Source organism: Aulonocara sp. 'chitande type north' Nkhata Bay, linkage group LG3 (assembly GCF_057382095.1).
Source record: "Aulonocara sp. 'chitande type north' Nkhata Bay isolate Kocher_YH1m ecotype deep benthic linkage group LG3, A_spYH_male_GT1.1, whole genome shotgun sequence".
Lineage (NCBI taxonomy): Eukaryota > Metazoa > Chordata > Actinopteri > Cichliformes > Cichlidae > Aulonocara > Aulonocara sp. 'chitande type north' Nkhata Bay.
In genome coordinates, this window is record NC_141346.1 from 47,099,821 (window position 1) to 47,127,118 (window position 27,298).

At 43.4% G+C, this 27,298-nt stretch overlaps 1 protein-coding gene across 3 annotated transcripts; it reads right to left on the reverse strand.

Annotated features, from left to right (window-relative positions):
- Window positions 1–756: 756 nt before the first annotated feature.
- dhx15 (DEAH (Asp-Glu-Ala-His) box helicase 15) lies at window positions 757–26,664 on the reverse strand. 3 transcript variants are annotated; one of them, XM_086283558.1, is made up of 14 exons: window positions 26,439–26,664; window positions 24,467–24,773; window positions 22,942–23,135; window positions 22,450–22,609; window positions 20,995–21,213; window positions 17,537–17,704; window positions 10,195–10,281; window positions 9,624–9,773; window positions 9,017–9,125; window positions 4,604–4,795; window positions 3,417–3,539; window positions 3,130–3,320; window positions 2,122–2,291; window positions 757–1,309 (listed from the first exon to the last, which is right to left on the reverse strand). In XM_086283558.1, the coding sequence occupies exons 1-14, from the start codon at window positions 26,447–26,449 to the stop codon at window positions 1,192–1,194; spliced, it is 2,199 nt and encodes a 732-aa protein (XP_086139684.1). In that variant the 5' UTR covers window positions 26,450–26,664; the 3' UTR covers window positions 757–1,191. The 3 variants fall into 3 exon arrangements, with proteins under 3 accessions (XP_086139684.1, XP_086139678.1, XP_086139687.1); XM_086283552.1 differs by lacking the exon at window positions 26,439–26,664 and adding an exon at window positions 26,275–26,414; XM_086283561.1 differs by lacking the exons at window positions 17,537–17,704; window positions 26,439–26,664 and adding an exon at window positions 26,275–26,414.
- Window positions 26,665–27,298: the final 634 nt, after the last annotated feature.

The following is a 27,298-nucleotide window of genomic DNA, read 5'->3' on the forward strand; positions in this document are numbered from 1 at the left end:
TTTATAGATTAAAGGGTAAAACGAGGAGCTACGTGCTTTCACTCTCCAGCTCAGACAGCACTTTGATTATATGTTAAAAGGACAGAAACTTGTTGTGCACTAAACTGCCACCTGCAAAGCTGTGATGATGAGGCATCAAGGGTGGTACAGCAGAATCTTTTTCCCCTTTAGTCTTGTTCAAGAGTCCTGCTGTTCATACTCCTCGTGGTATTCATGCATCGCCAGCCACACAGAGCTTGTCTAGACTAAGCTGCTGACCCACAGAATGAGAGGGGAAAAGCTTCTCAAGAAAGTTTGTCAGAGCTCAACCAACTTCGTTTATAAGGAATCACTTCTAGTTTCTAAGTTTAATCTAGCAAGGCACACTTCTCCCAACCGCAAGGTTTACCTTCAACATTAGAGAGGCAGTGACACAAAGCAGTACAGCCAGAACAGGCTCCAGCGCAGCAGGGATTTCACACTGATCTTGCTCCGAAACATTTGCAATTAACATCCCCCTCTCCCCAACTGTTTCTGAAGCTATCAATATCCCAGTAAGAAGATTTAACTTCCCTCAAGAGCCGGGAAACGAGCTGGATTTGGCAAGTCAGGACGTGTGCGCACGTGAGGGTGAAGACAGAAAGTTTATGTACAGATTATCCTGTTATTTTAACGCAGACAGAGGAAGAAACATCTTATTACAAAAGCCATTTTATTAAGTTGAACAGATGACAGGAAATGTGACAGGAAATTAATTATCTCCATGACAAGAGAACATTACATTTCACCTGCATCAAAATGCAGTATAAATTACATTTGATCATCATAACAAAGCAAAACAACAGCCAAGAATCCCAAGGTGGGATTTGTTATTTTGGGTGTTTTTTTTTTAAGAGGAATGTTGAAATTCACATGAAACAACATGCTTCAGGTGTAAATGACTAATGACTAAACTCCTGATAACCACTCATCATCTGTAGTCCTTTTTTCTTGTAGTGCTCTAACCATGTTGGCTTAAAGAAAACAAAGTGGCCGTCGAAGGTCAATTCATCATTGATTTTAAAACCATTACGCATTCAATACACAGGAGCAAAAATAGAGTTCAGAACGATGAAAATAAAACAAATAAAATATACAGAAAACCTAAAGAGCGTCTTCATTTTGTACAGGCGGGCGAGGACGCGGCTCCTGCAGCGGCACATGCAAACCTTCTTAGTACTGAGTGTATTCCTTGGATGAGAGTTTTGCAATGATACGCTCCAACTGTCTCTTAGCTTCACACTGGGGGAAGTTACTCATCTCGTAGTACTGCGGGGCAATTTTCACCAGCCTAGAAAAGAAAGCAAGTAAACATTAGTCACAAAAATTGTCTTCGGTGTTTACTTGTGGGAGAGTGTCGTTCTTCCATATTCACACTCCGACTACTGGTGCGGGTTCGACAATTTGATCCTTAATTGGACGAGGTCACAGGGGGAGGAGGGAAACGTGCATACGAGGTTTGTTGTGGTTTTGCTGCTAGCGCAACGATGCTCATAAGTCGACTCTGGTATGACTGCAATCTTATTTTTATTAGATCCTTGTCATAATTGCTTTTGTCAGCCTTTTTATAACCATAAAAATCACAACATTTCAGTGGCTCCAGCTGGTCGCAAAGAACAAGATATCACAATTAGCTTTGGGAATGTGTGATAGGAGGCCTTTTTTTTATCATTTGATAACATTTTTATGGAGCAAACAATTAGCTGATTGTGAAAATAATTGCTAGATTAACCGATAGTGGCTGTGTGCTGCAGTGACTCATAGCTGAAATGAAAACTTGAGAATTAAAAACATTTAAAGACTTTCACGTGTAGCAGGGTCATTTTTACGCACAACGTTAGTTCCTCATAACCATCAACGTGATTGCCTGTGCTGGTGAAGAGTCTTGGTAAACATTTAAAGTGCACCAATGTTACTGGCAGGAATTGTGATGTTTATGGCGGACACAATTTGCCTTTGAGAAGCAGGCCACAATTGGGATATGTTTGTGACCAGTAGTTTATCGTGCACCAGCACCACTCATTTGAGGCAGAAATGCACAAAGGTAGTGCAGGTTGATAAATTAAAGTGCCCCTTACTCAGAATGAAACTGCTGAAACTCACCACTCGGGTTTGATGTCTGTGCATGTGCGGATGTAATTCTTGGTGGTGAGCACAAACTCGTTGTAAAGCACCCACTCCGGTTTGTGGTCCAGCACGGTGGAGGGGTGCAGCTGTACGACTTGGTTGTCCTTCACGGTCAGGTAGTGGCCTGTGCGCTCCAGGTGAGCAATCTGTTCAAACCGCAGCAAGACGGAAAACCCCATGAAATCCAGAAAAAGTCAAAACAAGTACACACACACACATCTTTTACTGGTGTGTGTGTGTGCGTGTGTGTTAATCATGCAGTCCCATTACAATCTAAGAAGTAAATTATTAATGCTTTGATTAAAAAAAAAGTAGCAAGACATTTGAGGCTAATTCGTAGCGAGTGAGGTTTTTTTTTGTGTGCGCTGTGGTCGAGCTGCATTGGCGGCTGTGATTAACCAAGGCAATCAGTCTCAATAAAGGCCTTTCCAAACAAAGACATGATCTCAAACAGTGCGAACGCCTGAACACGAGCTGCAAATTTGTCTCCGAGATAAAGGTTAATGTTGACAAATATTTAAATATTAACGCCATAATTCAACTTGTCAGGTTGCTTGTTTCAGGTAGCCCTGAAAATGGCTTTTTGCAAAACTGCCATTTGTTTTCCTGAGCTGGAAACAAATTGATTTCATTTCTTGTTATGTGCTTAAAACAAGCAGCTCGCTGGTGCGTGTGCACGAGTGCGCGTGTGTTTGCTTGGGGTAGAAGAAGAAGAAGGAGAAGAAGAAGAAAAACAGGCAGCTCTCGGCTGCATTTGCAGTTTGTACAAATGTTTGGCACAAAAATACTTCAATGAGCATCAGATTAGCAGAGGAGCTGTATACAGACAGCGTTTGCTCAAATATGAAATGTCACAAAACAACAACAACAAATAAATAAATAAAGGAAAGCAAAATAATGACACTGGCAACACGATGAGAGACTAAACAGCACATCGAACCTTACAAAACTTAAGAAACAAAAAAGTCCCAGATTCACACTGACCTGCATGAAAAAGCCCGTGACCAGTGCTCGGCGGATGTTGATGTAGTAGTCTCTGCTGCTGAACTCAGTGCTCCTTCGCGGTAGGCTGAAGCGGTCCATGATCCTGGACAGCTGCTGCCGTACGTTATCTGCTGACATCAGCGAGCGGTAGTTGACAAAGTTGTCATAGCACCACTGAGTGGACTCGTGGTCTGTGTGGGAAGAGAGCAACTTAGGGTTAAGGAGCATTTAAAAAAGGAAAAAAATGAATCTAATCAGTGAAACGTGTGGGGAAACAGGCCGCTCACTCTGTTTAAAGGCATGGTAGACGTTGAGCAACGTTAGGTGGTCTCCGTCGATGTGGGCGAAGCGCATCTTGGCCTCGTCAGCCACCTTCTTGGCCTCCGTGGGTCGCACAAAGCACTGTGGGACTAAACAAGGTTGGTATAGGCCCCAACACAGCCGCCCATAGGGATAAGTTAAGCAAATCCCACAGAGAGGAACAAGGCCTCAGCTCAAGAGAGGCACAGAGCACTTCACAGGGCACACTGCATTGCCAAGTGATTACGGTGGAAAAAGGAAAGGAGGGTCCAAAGAGAAGGGAAGGAGGATGGGTTTCTCTGTCCTGATCTGCTACACTCTGGCTACAGCCAGTCAAAACAGCCCCTCCCACCCTACACCTGACAGTGATGTGGACTTCCCCCGGACTCTTTGTTCTGCCCTCTCCCCCTGCACGAACTCGCTCTGAATTGCTTAACGCCAAACCTGCTTGATTGTAGCTTTAATGGGTAAAAGCTGTGTTTATTGAGCCTCATGGTTGGTTGCTGTGGCGGCACCGCTCTCAGGTGTACTTTTGCTGCTTACTTTAATGAACTCAGCAAAAACCTGCCATCCTGAAACACCTGCTTTAAGTGCGCACCACGTCCGAGCACCTAGTTAAATCCATTTCCCCGCTCTCAAAGACCCTCACGCTCCCTTCAAAGGCGTCAAGATTCATCTCAATGAGCAGCATTCTGCTTTGGCAAGCCCAAAGTGCAATTACTGCTGTAGCATGCTGGTGCTGCTCCAGCTACACCTATACATTTTGTACAGACATGTAGTTTTTTTTCCCCCCTCCCCTTCCTCGCAAATAACAGCTGACACCATTGACTTTATCAACTGCTTTTCCTGTACTGAAGTTCAGTAGGTACACATTACGCCAATACTAAGGAGACCTCAACTTCTGGACTGCTGATATTTTAATAACCGCACACAAAACCTGAAACCAGTCAGGGCTTTGGTATGCATCAAATAGACCCATTTAAATCCTTGTGTCACCACTACTAGACCAACAAGAAGGGTCAAAGAATGAATAAAGGGCTCTTAGAAGATAAAGAAGCTGCTCTGTAAATTTCCTTACAGCTCACTGGTCATTTGGGAGGAATGGCCAATGAGCACAGGAAATGGAAAGAGTAGCAGATCAGACCCAAGCAGCGGGGCCAGCCCTGAGCATTACCTGACAACATGGCAGTGATGGAGAGGATCTCATTGGAACAGTTGAATTCACAGCTGGCGATGACCATCTTGGCCAGCTGGGGGTCCAGGGGGAACTCTGCCATCATGGAGCCCAGCTCGGTCAGGTCACCGTCGTCGTTGAGCGCTGCCAGGTAGTTCAGTAACTCCAGGGCTCGCATCAGGGTCTCTGGAGCTGGAGGAGACAGAGCGGGAGAGATGGGCCATTAAAATGCTCCAAGCCCATGGGCAAAACACACACAGATGGCTGAAACAGACAATTTGCAGAACTGTCATTCTTTCATTGCAGCAACACTTGAGGAGGACAGTTTGGGACTCATTCACACACAATTATGTCAGAATTGATTAATACTGCCGTACTCCATGCTCACATTTAGAAGTGAGATAAGAGGTCAAGTTAATAGTTTAGCTAATTTAGCTAAATGTGCTAAATGTGCTAGTCGCAGCTTTGTGGGTTTCATATGACAGTGAGCTAAAACATCTGAGACACGGTTCCTGCCAAGAGAAGTCATTTGATCCTGGAGCTGCAACAGGAAGGAGGAGTGTGTGAAGGTTTCATTAATTTTATTAATGTACTGCTGCTATTTCACTGACTGCAAAAGTGTGGCGGCCACAGATTGTCTGATTAAATCAGACAATCTCATGGCAGCAACTTGATGCACTTAGGCACATAGAAACATACACTTGGTAAAGATGGACCACTGAACTTTAAATGAAACAACATAACAAGAGAAAAAAGGTGCAGAAGAGCATCTCTGAACACGCAAAACGCAAAGGAGATGGGCTGCAGCCGCAGAAGTCTGGGCCCCACTCCTCTCAGCTAGGAAAGGAAACAGGCGCTACAGTACACACGCTTATGAAAACTGAGCAACAGAAGATTGTCTGCTCTCATGAGCTTTAATTTCTGCTCCAACATTCAGATGGCAGGCTCAGAGTTTGGGATCGACAATGAAAGCACAGCTCCATCCTGCTTGAGCAATGTAAGATGATGAACACTGTAGGTATACTTCAAGCAGGATAACAAACCATGTCACAAAGCTAAAATCATACAAACAGGTTTCTTAAATACAACAGCCATGATTGGCCTCCACAGACACCTGATCGAAATCCACTAGAGCACCTTTGGGATGTTGGTGGAACAGGAGATTCACATTATGAATGCACAGCTGAAAAATCTGCAGCAACATTTTTTTATTTGTAAAAATAGTTGCTGGTAACATTAGTCTGAAATGATGCATTAACTAATGCAAATCTAGAATATAAAAACAAGTAAAATAAAATCCACTTGGCAATGGCCTGGCAGAAAGCGCCTAATCTGCAGATTCGATTATAGCAAACAATATTAATTAACATCCTATTTTGATTTGCACACCTAATAAATTAATCTACTTAATCAATGCCAACTGGACGAAAATATTCAGAGCAATTGAGGAGCAGTCCGACACGCTAGGGTTTCCTGTTTGTGTCTTCATGGTCAGATTAAATTTACAGCTGTTAATTTAAGTAGTACATAAAGAAAATCAATCACAATCAAGCTACTGCATTTCAAAACTTCACTCTTTAAATGTGGGGAAACAGCTGGGTCACGAGTTAAAATGTACTGACTAAAAGCGATTTCCTTATTCAAGGACTTACTAAGACCTGGAAAAGAGAAGCACAGTCCATGGAATCAGTCATAAATTAGATCAACCAGCACATTAAAAGAAGTTAAAAACCCAAAGAAAAGGAAGAAAAGGTAGCGTTTCCATCACCTGCTGCGCTCTGAAGTTTCACTATGTGACGGCCAGAATTACACCAGACGTAATCATGGCAGAGCTCATTTTTCATCCTCCGCTCAGGCAATCCTAAACAACTAATGCAATTACAGGGGAACTTTCTACTTAATGCTTCAACACAAAAGGCTTCCACTGTTTGGTTAAAAGATTTTTCCTCCAGATGCAATTATTGACCTTTGGCTCCCGAGAGCTGAAGCCTAATGACCAGTTGCATGTTAACTGAAAATTAGCTCAAGCGCGGGCTGCGGCGCTCGCTCTCTTTCGTTTCTCTCAAGTGCTTTCCCCCACCCCCCCAAAAAAAATTCAATTTCAAAAAGCAGGGAGGTGTTTTTTTATGATTAACAAATATTGATTTGGGGCATCAACGCTACTTTTTTTCCTTTCTATACACAAAGTGAGTGCCGGTCACATTACTTAGCAACAACAGTAGCTTGTGTGGGCCTGCACAAAAGGTGAAAATCTGATTTCCAAGTACCGCTAGCGTTAAGAACCCGAGTGGAAATTCAATCTATACCCAACGCGACTCATCAGAAAGTAAGTATTGACTGTCTCAACACACAAGAATCCGATATATTAACCAAGGGCCAAATCAATGAGGCGAAAGGCTAAAGGTACATTAAACCACATTGGCTTTGAAAGGTACTTCTTTGGAAATGTCACGAGGAAAATGAATCCCACCCAGCCAAGTCCTTGTGTAAATCGCTACTGATTTCTTTTTGGATTTTCCATTTGGTTGTCTGGCTCGCACTGTCGCTCCTGTGTTTAGCGAGCAGGAAGCGGCGTGGACAAAGGAAGAAATAACCTACGTACTTGAGCATTTCACGGTAAGGGGGGAGGATTAAGGTTCCAATTCACATTACAGACAAGCAAACACAAAAAACTACTTTGGGTTTGGAGGCTGATCATCACTGGGGAAAAGGCCTGGACTCAAATCCAATATGCGTGGAAATAATAAAAAATGTATGTCGACCTTGTATCCGAACAATAATTACAGTTGCCTCAGAAAGTTGCCAATTTGAAACGTACACCTTCATGCCAAAAACATGATTAAAGGGGTTCAATGGCCAAAAAAACAAAGAAAAAAACATTCTATCACGAGACTATTGTCTCACTGTATTTCCCGACTGCCCAGAGACACTACACTGACCTGTATTTTCTCCGAGGCAGGCCTCTGACACGGCATATCACAATTGATCCGCTGTAAATAGCCGTTATAAAACCCTCTCTGGGAACTCCTCAGACTTAAAGCAGACTTCATTTGTTGCACCCAACTAGCTGCAGCTTCCAGCCTGCTCAGGAGCTATTTAGGAGAAACCTTCTGCAGAGAGTGGCTCAAATCAATAAAAAGGTGATCCTCCCCCCTCTCTTTTGCCCGACTGTTCCCGGTTAGACTCGGCCGGTCCTCGTATGTTGATGTATACCCTTGCGTTTTTGCGAGAAACGTGGGAGTGGTGGTGGTGGAGGTCAGTCACGTTTCTCTGGAGGAATATAAAGGGAAGGCAATAGCCAAGGTGATAGCACTGCTATTGATGTAACCAATTTCATTCTCAAAATGGCGTTTGCCACAGTGGACGGGGAGAGATGGGTTTAATCTCAGAGGTGAGATGAAAACTATATTATGGTGAGAAAAAGGGTGGAGGGAAGAGGAGGTGGTTAAGGAGAGGGAAAGGAGGGGTGGTCTCCTCCAGAAGACGTGGGAACACACACACACACACACACACACACACACACACACACACACACACACACACACACACACACACACACACTCTCTCTCTCCTGGTGAATGCCATAACTTAGCACCTCGAGGGAGAAGAGGTCTGTGTTTTGGCACAGATCGAGCAGGATTCGGATATAATTCAAGCAACAGTGACAGGCGGTGCATAAACTAAGTGATCAGCCAGAATACTAACTGCACACATCAGTCATTTCTCAGTCTGAACAGCAATAATAGAAATTTAGAGCGGATTCCTCATAAAAACTGCAAGATACTAGTGTGTAGTCCATGTCTATCACAACACATATCCTCAGATCTCCAAACATTCACTATGTTTTATTTGATGTCTGCCAAGATCCCTTCTTTGCTTTGTTGTTTTTCCCAAGTGACGCTGCCAACCCAGATTTGATATCGTACATCAAAGCAACTGCAGCTCGACTAAATGTTGCTCGATTTCATAACAGTTTGTAAGTGTATTCATCCTGATTCAGAGAGCGCTAATCAAATTCAAGATCTCAATATTCTTTGATTCTTTGGTTAACTGACACCTGTGGTCGCTGTCAGCTGCAAAGTAATATAAATCTACATGAAATCGAACAATAAAGAAGAGCTATTGTGCTAAACCATGCAAACAGAAGGAGGTAGGCTTAAAGGGGAGCTGAAACTGCTTGTTTCAGACTGTGGATGGACATAGCCCACCGTGAGATAAACAAGGATCATTTCAAACTTTAATCATGCAAAGCTACTTAAGAAAAAAATAACATGGTGTTGGAATTGTTTTAAAAAGCAGAAGCATAAGTGATGTATCCGTTTGCGTTTAGGAATGGTTCCGATATTTGTTTTGGATCCAATATGAAGCCGATCATACCCGGAGGTTTTAGAGTAACATTTGTGTTACACTAACCTGGTGGGTCCATGAAGTCGAAATGCACCAGGTCATCAATGCCCAGTTTCTTGAGCTGCAGCACCACAGAGCCCAGATTAGACCTCAGGATTTCTGGATACGTGTTGTCCTGTGCCAGTAAAGAGGTACAAAAGAAGCCCGAGGAACAATTCAAAATGAATTCGTCAGGCCTGCTTATTATCTACTCATGCATCACTCATATGTCAACTTGAACAGAGACCGGGGGCATTCAAAGGGCTATTTAACTTGTTTAAAAAAATTCCCTTTGCCACTCGGCGTGATGTGAAAGAATTAGCTTGTTAAAGTGGAGAACTGGGCCCCCACGGGTCCATTTGTCACAAGGTGGCCGTGTCATTAACGGGGGTTATGAGGAAGGGTGGAAAAAAGGTGCGTTTTAGCACCGGGCTCCTGGAATGATAATTCGCTTGAACTGGGAATCGAGGAGTTCTAAGAGCAAATATTGCATAATAGAAAGCTTTTCCAGCTAGAAGGCTGCTCTGGGGGAATACAAAGTGCTTGTGGCACTGCAGAATGTGAGATATGAGAATCAATCATGTGTTTACAACTTGTACAATTTTAATGGTTTTCAAACTGCTTTGCTTCTTACCTGCATTTCTGTCTTGTAAGCTTTCTCTGTGTAAAGCCGGAAACACTTTCCCGGGCGTGTACGTCCGGCACGGCCTGCCCTCTGCTGGGCTGAGGCCTTGCTGATGGCTGTGACCAAAAGGGATTCCACTCGGATTCGTGGGTTATACACCTGAGAGGGAAACGAGGTCAATGAGTCATTTCATCTGAATAAAAACTAGGGTAGAGTAAAAAAAAAAAAAAAAAAAAAAAAAGCTAGTATTTTTTATTCATTTTTTTTTAAACCCACCTACAATCTACTATATATACAAGCAGCAAACAAAAAGAAGACGTACAATACACACGCGCGCACAATCCACCTTGGAGCATATATAATCTCTTTTTGTGCCATGTGTATGACTTGGCTCTAGGCTGGTGAAATGTCAGAGGAATAAATAACAGGCTTTTCCATCTTTGCTGCTGTCAGGTGTGCACTGCTGTGTTTATCTGGGGATTCTCAGGCAACAGAAGCAGATGATCGCGGCAGATAAAGAGTGGTGGGAGAAGATGTGGGGTGGGGGGGGGATGGTGGCAGGGAGAAAAGGGAAGCTAACCTTTTGCTTGGCAAATCCGGGATCAATTACAAACACCACCCCATCGATGGTCAGGGACGTCTCGGCGATGTTTGTTGACACGACGACCTGTGAAAACGAGAAGACGCGAGTTAAGAAATGATCCGCCCGGGGACTTTGAAGGGACTGATGAGACCCGAGACTGGTCTGCTACAATTTGATACATAAAACTGCATGAAAATAGTTTGAGCAAACCATTAAGATGCATAAAAAACATAGCATAAATACAAAAACATCATTATACCTATCAGAAAGAAGTTCCTCTGGTAAGAAAGGTTCAGATAACCTCATACAAAGTGCTGAGAAATCAGTGATCCTTAAACATTAGAGAGAAAAACAAACGTGGATATCAGCGTCTGCTCTGATGTGAGCCAGCTCAACGAGTCTGCAGAGATCAATGTTTGCAGGCTGCCGAGCGAGCCCAACAAAGCGACACCACAACAGTTTCTGCAATCTAGTGCTATCAACAGATTTGTGCACAGTGCTGGCTTGGTGCTCGGTGTCTCATCGAATGAAAATTACTCGAGTTTTGTGTGCACACGTGTGTGTGTGTGGCTGGAGTCTCTATCTCCGGCATGTCGCTGGGTTTGTTGGGATGTCAGCTTCCCTCTTTTGGAAAGCTTTTCAAACCCACAGAGCAGTCTTAATTTAATGGGTTCTGTTAGGTGGCCTGCTTTTTAAAACATGGTGTGCAACAGTGGTTAGCACTTTCATCAAAAACATCTTTTTCCTCCCCTCTAATTGAGGGCTGCTGCAAATCTCTCATGTGAACCGAAAACGCGTCTCTTGATATGTGCGACACCGCTGTCTGCAGACATGCCAACTTACCCCTCAACGCTGCAATGCCGGCTCCTTCAAAGCCACACTTGCAACACAACCAGAGACAAATAACACTGAAAATATCTCACATTTAATTTAGTTCTAAATATTCTGGAAGACTGTGTCAATCAAAGTTTTGCTACACAATATATGTACACCAATCAGGCGTACCATTATAACCAACTGCCTAACATTGTGTTAGTCTCCCATCAAAGCCACACACGTGCCCATTATTCCTGCTTCAAACATCAACTTTGAGCACAAAATATTCACTTCCTCCCTGATATATCCCACCCACTAACAGGTGCCACAATGAAGAGATAATCAGGGTTATTCACTGCAGTCATAATGTTATCCCCGATCATTGCAAGAGCTGTAAGAAAATAGTAGTTACTTATATCGCTTAATAAAAAAAGCAACTGAATAAATCTGCAGAATTATTTTCATTCCAGGCATTCAGGAGTTATGAGCTGATGGATTAAAAATAGTTTAAGGAAGAGAAAAAACGGGAAAGGAAATAAGAATATAAGTGGAAATTAGCTGCTTGGTTTATGAGATGATGAATGATCCCAAACAGCAAAGATGTCAATGACAAATGACAGCTGAATCGAAGCAAATAAAAAAGATGTGCATTGAATGAGTCACATGAAACTATGGGTCTCTCACTGTCAGCATAAACACAAACAGAGGGAAAGTAGCAGGCAGGCAGATCTACAGCTACACTCACGCAAACCTTGACCGCTGCCAGGCTCAGTTCTGCTTATATAACGCTGGAAACTGACCGGACACAGAAACCTTTTTAACTCATCAAGGTGGTGGGGGTAGTGTCACAGCCCACTCTGCTGGCAGCTGCCAGTTTAAAATTTGAGGGTTTCTGGGGTGAAAAAAATAAAATAAAGATGCCTCCACACTTAGCCCCCGCCTTCTGGCCAGCTCAACATTTACCAGGTCAGGAACAAGCTGCAGGCTGACCTGAGGAGCAATTTGGTGGTAGCTGTCCGCGCTTCTTGGTTAGTCTTCATAATAAAATGCCAAGCACAAAACCAAACAGGTCTCTGTGGTCTTTGCTGATACAGGTCCACAGAACCAATTTTGCACACTTGACACACTTCCTTTGTAGCTGTGCCTCTTCAGCTGTCTTCAAGCTGTGAGCCTTGGAGACTTTTAAATCCCACCTTTTAAGCGAGGATTTTACTTCAGCCACAGAATGCCTGACTATTTAGTTATTAATGCCAGAGAGGGCTTCTTTTTTCCCCTCTTTCAGCCCTTGACCTCGAGTAATTCACCTGTCGAAACCACATTCCCCTTAGCATTCAAGCCCGCAAATAGAGAGATGGCAAATGCTGGTATGAAACTGATCACATGGCAATATCTGCCAAATGGCTGGCTTTTATACAAGGAGTTCCTGGCTATTTTAATTTCGATTTAAATGAAAGTACTAGAGGCTTTATAAATAACAGGCCAAACGGTTCAAAAGCTAAAAGTACAATCATGGCCTACTGCCACAGCAATAGGCTGTGAATCTGTGGTAGTAATATAAAACCACTGTCAAAGATTAAAATGTTTATTCCCAGTGTTTCTCACACACTTTGCAAACAACTTCCTGAAACTAAGTCTGCAAAAAAAATATCAAAGTTTCAGGTAATTTCGGAGGTTTGAAACAAAGAAGACAGAATGAAAAAGGCTTTTCATGTCATTACAATAGAGTATGCTCATATTAATAAAAATCCCCCTGACTCAAACCTTCAGACTGCTCTAAATGCTCAGTTTAAACTTGGGATGAGCCTCGCTCCAGACCAAGATGCTATTCTTCAAGAACCCAAAGCCACGACTAGACCTTAATTTATTACCGCTTCGATTTTACTCTGCACAACTTTGCTCATATTTGCCGTAAGATTACTTTGAATCTGCGCCGCCTTTTCCTTTTTCTTCAAGGTAATCAATGTGTGTGCATTGTAATTTATCCCGCATGATGCTTCTCAGCCAATTAAAAGATTTATTCAGAGCGCGTGTGAAAAAGGAAAACTAAGTGAGGAGACACAAGCTGTAAGAGCAGTAAGTCCGGGAATCAGAGAGAAAATAGATTTTAAGTTTAGTTTACATGGAAAATGTAGTTGATGAAAAAAAAAGAAGGGGAAACCTGAACTGCTTTTTTTTCTTTTTTTTATGAACACAAACCTTATTTTACTTAAAATAAGAAAAGAACATTTATTATTTTATTGTGAAAATGAATAATAAACATTACTGAAATAATGCTGAATTTAACTTCCTTTTACTTGACAGCCAACTGTTGACTGTATATTAATACTTTATGATATTGCAGAGCTTTGTGTGAGGAAATGTTCTCTAACTAGACCTCATTAAATTTTAATTGAACACCCCTGATCTACAGAAACAAGGGTATGGTCATCTCGTGGCACAGAATGGAGATGAAAACGTTCGTAAGAGGTCAACTGTAACAAGGCTGTTTACATACAGCTGGAGTGAGAATGGCTCCGAACAAAACTGTTCACGTGAAGTCAAAGAAATGGAGGGTGTAGCATACGGCCAAGAAGTGTAGTGAAAAATATTCTGCATAGTTAACAAGACAATATAACCACATAATAAAGAGCGTAATAATAATACCCCATCCAGGTCAGTAATGGCTCATCCTTTCCTTGTGCTAACTACGTTGGGCATTTCTTGCATTTTATCACAGTGGAAAACAAACAAAGTGAAACATACTTGAGTCAATGCATGTAGTGGAAACGTCTTCTTAAAAGGTCTCTAAGCTACTGGAGACAGGTTTTATGTAAATGTAAAAGAAGGACACCTTTTCCTTTTAGGTATATATAAAAAAATACAATCCCAGGCTCTGAACTACAAAGCAAAGAATCACAAGGTACCTAAAAACGATCCCAACGACAGGTAATAGCTTGAAGGGCTGTTGGTGACCTAAAGTTTGAAAACAGCCACATGACTGGGAGACCAATTACCCGCAGCAGCAGTCTGGGATTAAAGTAGCCGGCCAAAAAAAGGGACGAGATCAGGCGATCGGACAGATATGTCAGCGGCCAACATCTCAGCGAGCAATGAAAGGCATGGAAAGCTTCAAAGTCCAGTTAAAAAAAAAAAAGAAAGCCTAGTGAAGGTTGCCACCCTCCTGCGTGTTGGGATGCAGTCAGTTGCTCTAGCAGATGCCTCACATGACACCCTCTCACATTTCATGATCATATGGGTGAGACCTCATTGACTGCATTGATTCTGAAGGATTATCCAGGCCAGGCCCATTACACTGAACGCAGGCTTGCTCCTTCCAGTCTGCTGCTGCACTGGATAACCCTGGCCTCTTCATCAGTAATATCATTAGAACATCATCTCTGCATGTTATGTCTGGGTTATTACCTGCAAGAGAGCAAGTACTATAGCTAACTCGGGCCATCTTTCACATCCCCTGCTGAGGAACGCGTGCTTGTTGACAAATAAAGCCTTCCCCTGACCGAGGGAAGCAGAACGTGCAGAGTCGCTGCACCCACACTCAAAGCTCATTGAAACAGAATAGAAAAGTGACATTTGGAGGAAATATTTCAAACGTGACAATGCTAAAAAACAATCCTAACACTCATCATAGCACACTTATTAGAGACAATCTGTGAGATGCTGGAAAGCAAAGCGAGATTATGGTCTTTATTGGCAATTATTCAATTTCTGACTTGATTTTAAATGATAAAACTGCTCAGAATGGAAGATCAGTGGCTTTCCTGGAGAAATAGAGCAATGACGAGCTAGTGCTTTATGTTAATTGAGGGGTGCCTAATGCAGTCGTTAGCATGCATAGTGGCAGATGTGGCGAACCTTAATTCTTCTTCACTACTTTCTCTTGGGCTGGCTTAGATGACATCTCTGCATTTTTCACTTGATGAGTCGCTCAGTCAGTCACTGAGGAGAAGCACATTTACTTCAAGCGTGGCAACTTTAGATGCCACCTCCACCAATTCAACAGGCACGTGACAAATGGGGGGTGGGGGGGGGAAGGACAAACTGCTGCTCTGAAGCTCAAAGTGCTCGCCGGCTCAACAGTGAGGACCAGCAAATTCACTTTATTTCATGTATGAACTGAACACATGGGTATCGTGAAGACATCGACGAAATTTATCCACCAAGAGAAGAGCAAGGTAACAACATCACTGTTATTTAAGTGGTGCAGTCCCAGTGGGGTGAGCTCTAGCACATCAGACAAATGTCCATATACAACCGCAACCAAACGGGGGCCACTGCCAGAGCAAAGTAATATTAAAAGGCTTCCCCTAAGCAACACTGGCCATACTTCACATCAACATCCCCTTGAACGGCAAAAGAAAATACTGGCAATGATATCTGAACTTATGAAAAAGATCTTATCCAATACTGGGCCACTTAAGCCTCTGCAGCACACATGCAGCTCATTTAAACAGAAAGCCTGAAGAAATTTCAAGGCTCAGGACAGTAATTGGAGGAGGGATTTGTGCCCAAATGTATGATCTACACCACGAGGGGAGGACCTCTGTGTGGGCCTTGCTGGAAGTTAGGCTTGGGCAGTGCGCTGGTACATCAGGGTATTATACATCCCAACAGTATGATTTTCGATAGTGTTTAAAATAAATATCACAGCTTTTCCTCTTTCTGTTAAAATAACACAGATGTTTGGAAGTGAACAAAAACACAAAGCAAAAAGAAGGAAGTATGTGCTCGTGAAGAGCCAGTTGAAATTACAACTGTTTCCCTCCACAGACAGGTGGCTAAAGAGCGTAACTCTTTAAAATGCCAGTTTGACAACACCACTGGTGGATCGTGTCTATTCAGCCCACTTTGTCTGTGCCTGCAGCAGCAGAGTCACAGGACCGTTTGACAAGTATCTAAGGAAAAGGCAGTTAGCTACTAATCTAATCTAACTCATCTAAACGTGACAAAACACTGCTGTTAAATGCTGCAGAGCTAACACTAGCAGCTTTCTTTCTACAAGTCATAGTGTCTACAGTATTAACCTGCACTGGACGTGTCTATGCAGTGCTCCAGCTGTATATAGTAACCACTGTTACATAGTATGGCATTCACGTATTATATTCCCCAAAGTCCTGTGCCTCCATAAGAAACAAAACAATATAGATGAAGAATTTAAAAGGACTTTTTTTTCGAATTTCTTGTTGATTTTAAAACATTTATAAAGTACTGGAATCAGTGTATACAACATAGTCACAGGAAGAAAAAATAATAACCGGGCCACCAGTTATGCATTTCCATTTTTCTTTTTCAGAACTGCTACAAATAAGTGTTTTACACACTCCTCTATAAATCATCTACAGCAGTTTAATTTAGGATCATTTTTTAAATGAGACACATTGAATAAATTGCTTATATGTGGTCGTTTTTCCTGAAGGAAACGTATATCACACCTGGTTAGTTCGAGGATTGTTGGAAAGTTAAAAATCTGTCCTTTTTGTAACGAAAACATGTATCTGCAATTTCTTAGGTTTCTCTTTTTTGTAAGGAAGCATGTCATGTAATAAACTGCTCTTCGCCGGAGTGTAATGGCAGTTTTTTTTCTTGGTTTTATTCATTATTAAACATAAATACCATCATATGCCATAAACCCTGGCAAAATGTCAGTAAGTTAGGGAAAAAAAAAAAAAAAGATACCACACAAGCCTATAAGAAATACAAACTTGATGGCCGACCTGCTTAATGTGACATATTTAACTTTGACAGCCCATAAATATTTTCGCTGCTCATATGTCAGCCTGATCTGCCTCAATTAGAGGGGTTGTAGCAATGAGTCATTCATCAACACCGTCCCCTATCAGATGTTGGGATGAGTGTTTACTCATTTGCTGGCAGCTATGAGATTCGGATATTCTGTCAGATCCCTAGCCAACAGTGTGACGGTGCAGGTGGTGCTGCTGCTGCTGCTGTGGTTATGAGCCCCTGTGAATAGAAACTGTCACACAAAAGAGAGGAACTCTTTCGTGTCTGTATCAATAGAAGGATCATCCACTCCTCTGCGATCAAGTGACTGAAGGAAGATTGTACGGTGTACGGCAAGAAGAGTCCTGTTTTCGGTCATCCCATATAAAGTGCATCTTTTACACGGTTTTATAAAGCAGAGGTCTGAGGCCTGTTTTTTTTCCCCCCAGTACCAGCAGGCTCTGTGTAAATGTAGAGGAAAGATAAAAACGACTGAGAATGCAGTACTTTCCTCAGGCTCGGAGGGCATGAGTAATACCCCAGTTATAATTCAGAGCAGAGAATTGCATGCTGACAAAAGCAGCATATGTTGTGTGAGTCAGTTCTGTGCTAAAGCTGAGAAAGGGAAAAAAGTTTCAGTCCCTTCCTTCCTTCCAGCTCTCTCACTTTACCCACCTTATTCCCCATCTGGCCTTTCTACACCAACCACACTCAATTTCTCTTCACTTAGCCTCCACCCCTCCCGCCCATCTCCCCGTTTCTACCTCCCCCTCTGTGTGTTTTTATAGCAACAGGGCAGCTATACCTTTCTTCCGATGGCACCATTTGGTTTATTGGGCGGGGGTGGCTCAAAGATCCTCTGCTGCTGCTGTGGAGGCAGCGTCGAGTACAGCGGGATGATTTTGATATCTCCGACTTCGGGCCCCAGGTCGTCAACCTCCCTCTTAATTCGCTTGCAGGCTTCGTCGATTTCCTGAAAGATTGGGAGCACGACAATTAATCCAGGTGCTGCTTGTGTATGCAAACGCCAAAAGAAATAAATAAATTGAGCCGGATGCGAACAACACCTGGATAAACAATGGCGGTGAATCCGGATGACAGAGGGAAGGCAAGAGGAGGAGGAGGAGGAGGCAGCGGCGGCCGGGGGAAAGCGTGATTCCCTGCTACAGTACATTTGTTCTAACTATCGCTCCATCTCACGGAGGAAATTAAACCTGGACTGCAGTATGCTTTGCTGAGCTCCCTGTGGCTCTGTTGTCAAATGCAGCAATCATGGAAAACATGGACGCGCATGCTCTGAAGGCACACGCACAGAGCCAGACAGACTCAAACAGGGTTCATTATTCCACAGTGCAGTATTGTAGAGGGGGAATGTGATATGAGACTGCAGCGCTGATGCATAACCAGCGGCAAATCATGGCAGATCAGTTTAGTGAAGCTGAACGTTCCAGAGCCGGTGGGCTGGCAGACAGCAGGCCTGAGTTGCACTAGGAATGAGGAAAGCACCATAGTGAACACTGGGTTAGGGCCTGTTCTCCAAAGAATATGACAACATCATTTTAAATCTACTAAATATGCTTAAATATTCCAGAGCCCTGGAATATGATTATCACTATCACTCTTCCCACAGATATACTTTCATGTCTTTAACATCTCTGAAAGTTTTAAGAAGTTTCTTGCATGGCCCCAAAGAACATTTCTGAATAGCTCCCACCGTTGAGAAACATTCTCTTACTTCCTTTAACACCAATCGTTTAATCTCATGAAGCCGCAGTATTATTAGTGCTACGGGTGTCACTTTACTGCTGATGCTGTTGCACCACCTGCAGGCCCGTGGGAGCAATGCAGCAGCGGAGGCACTGACGAGCATGCCCTTTGATTCCAAACTTATTCTAGTGGCGCTCACAGAGATAAAAATGGGCCACATCAGAGGTCTCTACACACCCTTTTCATCCCCAAGTCCGTAAATAAAATATGCATTCTGAACTTCTCGGGGATTTTTCATCCTCCTTTAAAACATACTGTGCTTTTGTTGAGTTTAAGCGTGACTAAAACTGACTTCATTTGGAGCCGCCGTGTGAAGCCACACTCGCCTTGATATGAGAAAAGACCACTGTGAAGCCCCTCCCTCCCTGTTTTTCTTCTGGACTGCGAATGTGTTACTAGCTCTGTTTGTCCCCTTGTTCATCGCATTAAGTCAAACCCCGCTGATGGCCATGTGCTTCTTAATCAACACAGTGACAAGTGGAAAACGGTAAATCTGAATGGATTGGTAAAATTAGCCTCAGTATTAATAGCCTATCAAGCCTCTGGAAGCAGCAGCTGCCATGGAGGGGAAAAAAAGTGGACCTCTTTGCCAAAGTGCTGGAAGCAAGCTGGCTGTCTAGTCCCTTAGGGACATGGAGACAAAGTATGTGTGTTCGTGTCCCCCTGCGTGTGTCTGTACACACACAGGGGCACTTGGCCAGTGTCGGGAACCTGTCCACCAGCTCTCCCTGTGACCCCAGAAGCAACAATCTACAGCCAAGCTGATAACCGACACATTTAGGAACTCCTCTTGACTAGCAAACAACCCCCGCCGCCAATCATGTTTTGATGTTAGCTGCTGAGGGGGAAGCTTAAATATTAGGACTTATCTTTGCTCGACAGCTGTGATAAGTTTCGACTTTCTTGTTTGGAGTTGGTGCTTCAGTTCTATTTGTTTATGGAAGCTAAATATCTCAGAGAAGAAAAATAAACTGTGGAAGAGAGAGGATGGGAGTTGTGTGCATTTCCTCTCCGTCTGTTATAAATTAAACAGTCAGATAAAAAGAGTCTATGGCTTTGCTGTGGATCTGCCTCCCAATCATTAGTCTACATCAAAGTTGCTGGGAGACTGAAGAGGTTAAGAAGCGCTTGAGGGGCGTGCTGCTGCACCCTTTGAACAACCATCTCTGCCAGACCTAACACACATTAACTTCTTTAACCCAATTAGGGGAGGGTGATAATGAACTCACCATGGGAGTGCGGTCAGTAATACCTTAGCTTGACACAGCGTGTGGGTGTGGGTGTGTGGGGGGCTGGACTTTAAATCAACAAATTACATCTAAACTTAAAAAACAAAGGAGAAAAAAAAAAAAAAAAAAAAAAGCACAGCCTCTCAATATCCCAGACCTTTCTTCTCACTCATCGGAGCAGCTGGGATGCCACTAAATCTAAAAATCAATTAGCGCTCCTCAAAGGAGACCACTTCAAACACCATGCCACCCCAATGACTTTATCCTGTTTGTAACAAGCTGCATATTGATCCTGCTTTGACAAATGAAACCGACGTAGGTGTACTACAACAGCCAAGTAGGTGTCGACTGACAAATAATTACTGCTAATAAACACCTCACTGTCCCATGGAAATGAGAAACCCACAACAACCAAACTAGTACGTTGCAGGAAAGATGGGGACGCGTCATTGTAAACTTACATCCTCCTTTACATCCACCACTAATCACATGATCTCAGCACCATTTTGTCAAAATGCTGAGAGGATATTCACACCAGCACGGCCGCTGCTGGATCTGTCAGGCTTCTCCTGTCTAGTGATCAGGAGATTGAAACATTTGTTGCTGCTTTTCTGTGTGTGTGTGTCTGCGTGTGTGTTCACCCAGCTGTGACCAAATTCATCACTTTGGGCATGGACCCTGCCCTCCATTACACATCAGTGGACAACATTTGCAGGGAGGGGAAAAAAAAAATAATAAATGACTTAATTTTTGAGATTTGTGGAAAGGGCAGAATCTGGGTCACTTCTCTCTTTTCTTTTTTTTTTGGTTTTCTTTTTTCCTCCTCCCTCCAGCCGCTGTACAAATCCTGGAGGTTTCCAAAAACGCATCTATCAATCTGAGAATTATTAATTTCCTGTGCAGAGAGTACGCGCCTGTGTGTGCGTGTGAGTGCGCTCCAAACTGTTTATGCGAGCGACTGATCTATGTAATTAGATTAATATGATTAATTAATATGCAGATGCTTAACTTAAAGATGAAATTGATTTAATGGTTTCAATTTCTATGAAGCACAGATAGCACACAGTCACGAGTTCCAGCTGCTTAAACCTTTTATTTCATAGCAGATTAACGATATTTGTGTTTAGGACTGTTAGTCTGAAAACTAAATGAATAAATAAATAAACTGGGATTGGCCATATGACATAAAATTATAAATTAATAAACTCAGTTCTACTGTTTAGAACATGACACCAGTAACATCTGGAGAATCTGCAAGGCAGTTTACCTCTTGTCCAGTGAGGAAGAGCAAAGCGTCCCCCTCATCCTCCTCACACATGTGGATCTGGATCACGGTGCGGATGGCCGCCTCCAGATAGTCCCGCTCTGGCTCCGGTGTGTAGAAAATCTCCACGGGGTGCGTGCGTCCCGGGATGGTTAGCAGTGGGCAGTTGTCAAAGTACACCTGGAACTTACCGGCGTCGAGTGTGGCGCTCATGACGATGACCTGAACCGAGAAGGACACGGGAAATCGAGAGAGCGACGTGTTAACGCGTCTGTGAGGCTCAACGTGCTCGTGAAAGCGGTTAAAGAAAACGTAAAGACAGCAGAGTGTACATCACCATGGCAGCGAGCACTCGAATGAGGAATCATTTAACATTTTAAATAGCTTGATGATGATTGGAGGATGAGGACATATATTAAGTAGACACACGTGTGAGCAATTAAAGGATAGATGAGGACGGGATGGATAACGCTGTGAATTTAGGTTGAAGCACAAACTCAAGATGGCGTCTATAATGTGGTACTTGGCATTACAATCCAAGTCAGTGACCTACACAGAGCTATGACAGTCCTTGTTCCTGATGTTGGATACACAATGTTCTCTCCAGATCCATTAGATAGAGTGCATTAGGATTCTGATGGGAAACGCGTCTCCCATTTTCAATCTCAAACATTTTCAGGGGCCAGCGTCTCTGCATTTCACTTTACGCTCTGCGAGACATCATAATTGCTCTTAATCAAGGCAAATTAAACTTTCAAATTCGGTAGGCGATAGGGATGAAGGAGATAGAGGGGTGTGGGTGGATGATCATTCCCAATAACCTAGACCTCATTTAACAGTCTGCGAACAACAATCTAACCTTTGATTCCACGCTGACAAACAACCAGTCATTATCCATCTGCTTTATGAGAATTATGCCTGGCACGCTCTACCCTATAAAACTCCTGCTTCTGCTTCTGTGCTCCCATCCACACCGACACGTTTGCTGTTCTGCTACTGGTTAGCTGGTTTAAAAACAGCCCTACGTCTCTGAGAGGCAATCTCCACCGTTGCTGCAGTGCAGAACACATTTCTGCATTTCTGAAGCTAACAGGATTGTTTCCTCCCCCCGTTCCCTCAGCAGATACACAGCTGTCAGGCATGAGGACACTGTCAACAAATGTGACAAAAGAGACGAGTGACAGAAGAGGGACATAAACACCGGCTGCGAGCGAATGTATCCTTAGGGCAAGTATTATGTACGTCTCCAGCAGCGTTTTAGAAACCGTAAGAGGAACACATTTTTGCAAATAATGCAAAACAACGATTGACAGATAAAACCGGAACATGTGGAAGCTCGCTCCTTAAAATCAATGTATCAGCTGCCCAAAAGCACTGCAGTAACTAATGATGAAATTAAGGCAATAGGAACAAAAACATTGAGTGAACTGAGTGTATTTCTGAAAGCTGTTTTTTTACCTTTAGGTCAGGCCTCTGGCGGACCACCTCCTTGAGGACCCCCATGAGGATGTCTGTAGCTAATGTGCGTTCGTGGGCCTCGTCCAGAATGATGACACCATAGCGCTCCAGCAGGGGATCGTTCATGGCCTCCCGCAGCAGCATTCCATCTGTCATGTACCTGGGAGAACAGCATCCATGCAGTAAACACGGTTTGTGAAGCCTGATCATATATTCACCCTCTATCATTACGTAAAACCGCATTATCTGAATAAAACCTGCTTCAAATAGAAGCAAGTGGGGATCCCAAAGGGACATCCTCCCCTTTGAAAGTGCTCTGGGCAGAACTGTGTTAATACATTATACCTGACTACTTTATTACAGCTTATTTATTTACTCGGGCTACTGAATGAAACTGCAACCAGCAAACTGCTATTGTTATTCTTGCCAGTTTTCTGCAATTATCAGTTTCAATACAGCTGTAGGCTTTAATTTGAAAAACATCCTTCTTACTTGAGGACGGTCTTGGCAGAGCTGCAGTCCTCAAACCTGATGGAGTAGCCCACCTCCTGGCCCAGCATGACATCCATCTCATCTGCAACCCTCTGGGCAACGCTCATGGCCGCTACCCTCCTGGGCTGGGTGCAGGCTACGGCTCTCTTTGGTCCCGGCAATGACCGGACCATGTCTACGCACCACTGGGGGATCTGGAACACAGCGGACAAGTCGGCTTTTGTTTGAACCAAAGAGTGTTTATAGATGTGCGAGAAACAAGAGCAGGACTGCAGGTCAGATAAAAGCAGGGCGCTGGATGTGAAGGTCAAATGCAGATGTCTGATTAAAACCACAGAGAGCAATACTGCGTTCATTAATACAACCTGCTGGGTCCTGCAAAGCCTTTACTGATTAAAGTCAAAACATTTACTGCAGCTATGCTGCTAAAAACAAAAGGAGCTACATAAGATATTTTTTAGAGTCATCCATTCTCTCCCAGTTCACTGTCTTCTTCAGCAGGAACTGACTTGCTATCCGCAACATCAAGCTTGCCGAGGCTGCAAAGCAGAACAAGGACCGCTGTCGCACAAGTATAAGATGCTGGAGTTCATGTGCAGGACAAGAAACTCACTTGAGACGCAGCAGAATCATTCAATAGTCACAGAGTACATTGCAAATAAAAGATCTGCAGTGAGCTATAGTGTTACAGCAGCTAGTACTGCAGCCTCACAGCAAGAGGGTTCCTTCAAACGGCAGCCAAGGCCTTTCTGTGTGGGTTCTCTGGGTACTCCAGCTTCCTCCCACAGTTCAAAGGTATGCATGTTAGCTTCAACTGTTGGATTTGTGACAGACTGGCAACCGGTTCAGGATGCATCTTGCCTTCTGCCTTATGACAGTTGTGATGGCCTCCACTTCCTCTGCAACCTTGAGCTGGACAATCATGTCCACACATACCCACTAACAATGATTTAATTGAATGATTTATCACTATTAAAGTGATAAGATGACAATCATTTAGCGCACATTAAAAACAACTTTTACTTTGGTGGTCCTTTACTATGGTTGCATCTATATGAGACCGCTTTTCTGCTGGGTTTTAAAATTCACAGTGACTGTGAGGAACACATATTTTATACCATTGCCAAAGCAGAAAGCACTGACAAGATTACACGTTTTCATTTTAACAAGTGTTTGGAAGATACTTTATATTCACCTCAGGAGGAGGCCACAGCTCAGCCAGTGATTTACTCTAATTTTCTCTCATGTTAGTATAAAAAACAGACAACCCAGCTCTTTCAAGAACTTAAAATAAACTTAACAACCGCAAACTGGGAATCAGCTCAGCAACGGAACTGTTTAAAATGCATCATCTGTTCATTCCACCCTGTTTTTAAAGATATAATTATACCAATTTTAGTCGCAGAATTTCTAGCTTTCATTTAATGTGACACAGTTTCATCAAAAGATTAAAAAATATATATATATTGGAGGAGGCTAATGGAAAATTATAGAAATAAAACTGCTGCATATTTTGCTTTTCTACCTGTGTAGTCTTTCCAGAGCCTGTCTCTCCCACCAGCACAAAAGACTGGTTCCGCATCAGGATCTCAGTGAAGCGCTCTCTGTACTCCCACACGGGAAGCTGCAGCCGCTTGTTGAGGATCTCATAGTAGCGTGGCGTGTGGGGCAGGTTAGTGAAGGGGTTGATCTGCTGCTGTATACCGGGTTGCTTAAGGAAGCCGGCGATGCCTGCAGCTGGGTTCGTAGGCACCCCGGACGGCTTCACATCTCTGTCCTTGTCACGGTCTCGATCGCGGTCCCGCGACCTCTCGTCACGGTCTCTGTCGCGCCTGTGAGGGCGAGATGCATGAGTTTAAGATTTCATGAAGCACTGCCACACGAACCAACAGATTTTTTTGCGACACAACAACACATCATTAAACAAAGATACGCACATAATTAGACACAAGAGGCCCAACTCGGGACAAACATTGCTCAAATGTTAGGCCACGTCAAGAGCTTTTCTTTAAAAAAAAAAAAAAATCCCATGAAAAGGTTACTGCACATTCTTATTCACGGTGGCTTACCCACTGCAAAAAGCAATCTAATCAAGTGTAGCATGCAAAGGTCACAGATAAACTAATCGTCCACGGTATTCTTGCTTCTTTTGCAAAAGGATATATTAAATGCCTTAAGATCACACGAGAACCATAAACACTGTCGCATCAGCTGCAAAAAGCTTTGAGGTGTCATAACTAGACATTATTAGACAGTGATGCTGGGTACACACACAGGCCAGATGCATCAGATGCTGTGCTTATATAACACGTGACACATTAGTACCTCTGATACACAAGGTGGTGCCCAGTATGACAGGGCAGCCTTAAACGCTCAGCTGCGAATTTAATCAAATATGTAATACAAATGCAACTAAATTTTAACTACTAAAAACTTCTCAGCTCTACACAACTCTAGAGATTCACTGACAACGAGGCCAAACATGACTGTCAGAAGAGGGGGTGGCAAGACTTTTTGTGTGTGCTAGTAAGCATCTCTTAGCATTCACGTCCTTGACTGTGGGAGTGCTGCAATATACACGCATAGCTCCTTCGTGTTCATTTACACTTATTTACGTTAGTAATGGCACTGAACTTCTTATAGGTCACATAACGGGTTGTTTTATCTCAACGCCTCCTGCCGTGTGTTTGTTTTATTTCTCTGTCGCCTAAGGTCAAACGCGATGGGAGATGCACAGCAATGACCCTGAGGCTGAATCTGCAAGAGTCCTCCTCAACTTGCTCCAGGCCCGGCAGGTGCCTATCCACACTGCGGACCCTTGCAGACAAGGTACCAAAGCAGCCCGGGGTATGACAGCGACTGTCAGGGGTCTTCTTTTGTACGCTGACCCAGCCAGCATGGTGTCCCGTGTACAACTCATAAGAAACTTTCCTTGTGCGATTTTTACTAAGCGCTGCACGCCATACCAGCCGAGAACTCAACATCACCTGCTGAGTTTGTGTGACGAAAATTTTGACCTTAGCACTAAAGAAACACTTAGCACCGGTTAGCATGGGACGTTAGCCACGTGCAGAAAGGACCAGGCCGATGGCTGACCGACTGTGTGCTAAGTGCTTTGGTGGAGAACCATTGCTAGATTTCACCTCCATATGTGACCCCATCAGTAGAATAACTGAACACTTTGTTACCTGCTGGAGTTAAATTGTTAGCTGACCGTGTTTAGCATACGTGCTAGCATAGCTAGTTAGCGTCAGAGCAACAACAATCAGGCTGCAGAGGTTTAAAAACAGCACAACGGCTTAACGCTAAAATATGAGGACTACCGTCACATACCCATCGGAGGACCTCTTTTTACTCGACGAATGATCGTCACCCAGATCTAAACGATGTCGCTTAGACATCTCCCACTGGTATCAGTCCAAACAGCGGCTAATTATTCCATTCAGATTCTGCCCAAACCGTTACACACCGGCAAAATGGCGACCGGAAGCTCTTACCTCATCATCATTATCCTTGACAAAAATGACTCGAAAGCCGCGATTTTACTGTGAGACCCGCTAAGCACGCTGTAAAAAGAAAAAACCCAAACAAAATCGTCCCGACTTTACTGACTCGTGCGCATAATGCGGTCCATGAAGGTTATCGCGGTGCCCGCAGATACAGTGCAGCGGGTTTGGGATGTGGGGGAGGATGCAGGAGGTCCGCTGCTTCTCTCGAGGAGAGTCGGGATGATGTGCCCGCCAAACAACATCATACGCACACATACAGACACGGGCACTACTTCAGGCTCGCCCCCTTCAGTTCAGAGCTTTGTGTCAACAAAAGATCAAATCATCTGGAAATATTTTTAATGTGCATACATTTAAAAAAATCTATATGAACACATCAGAATGCAAACATTTGTTCTGGGGAGTAAAACTGGTGGGGACCCTTAAAGCCTCTGCGGGGACTCAAGGCTGTATTTTAACCTTTAAATTTACATATTTGTATCTACTTAATATTTTTCACATAACCAGAGCAGAGCTGCCGGTTCACATGCCACTGCAAAGTTGCTTTTCTACGTGCCTAATAAACTTCAAAAGCCTCTGTTTGTGCATGTTCATATATTCTGTTATTTTCAGTTAACTTAAGGCAAACACTGACTTCACAAATAACAAATAACACATGCAAAACAATTTGCAGTTTGATTTAAGTAATGAGCTTATATCCATCGGTTAATTTCAATTTTATTTATATAGCGCCAAATCACAACAACAGTCACCTCAAGCCACTTTTTATTGTAAGTTAAAGACAATAAAAACAAAGTAAACAAGCACTTGGCGGCAGCGGGAAGGAAAAACTCCCTTTTAACAGGAAG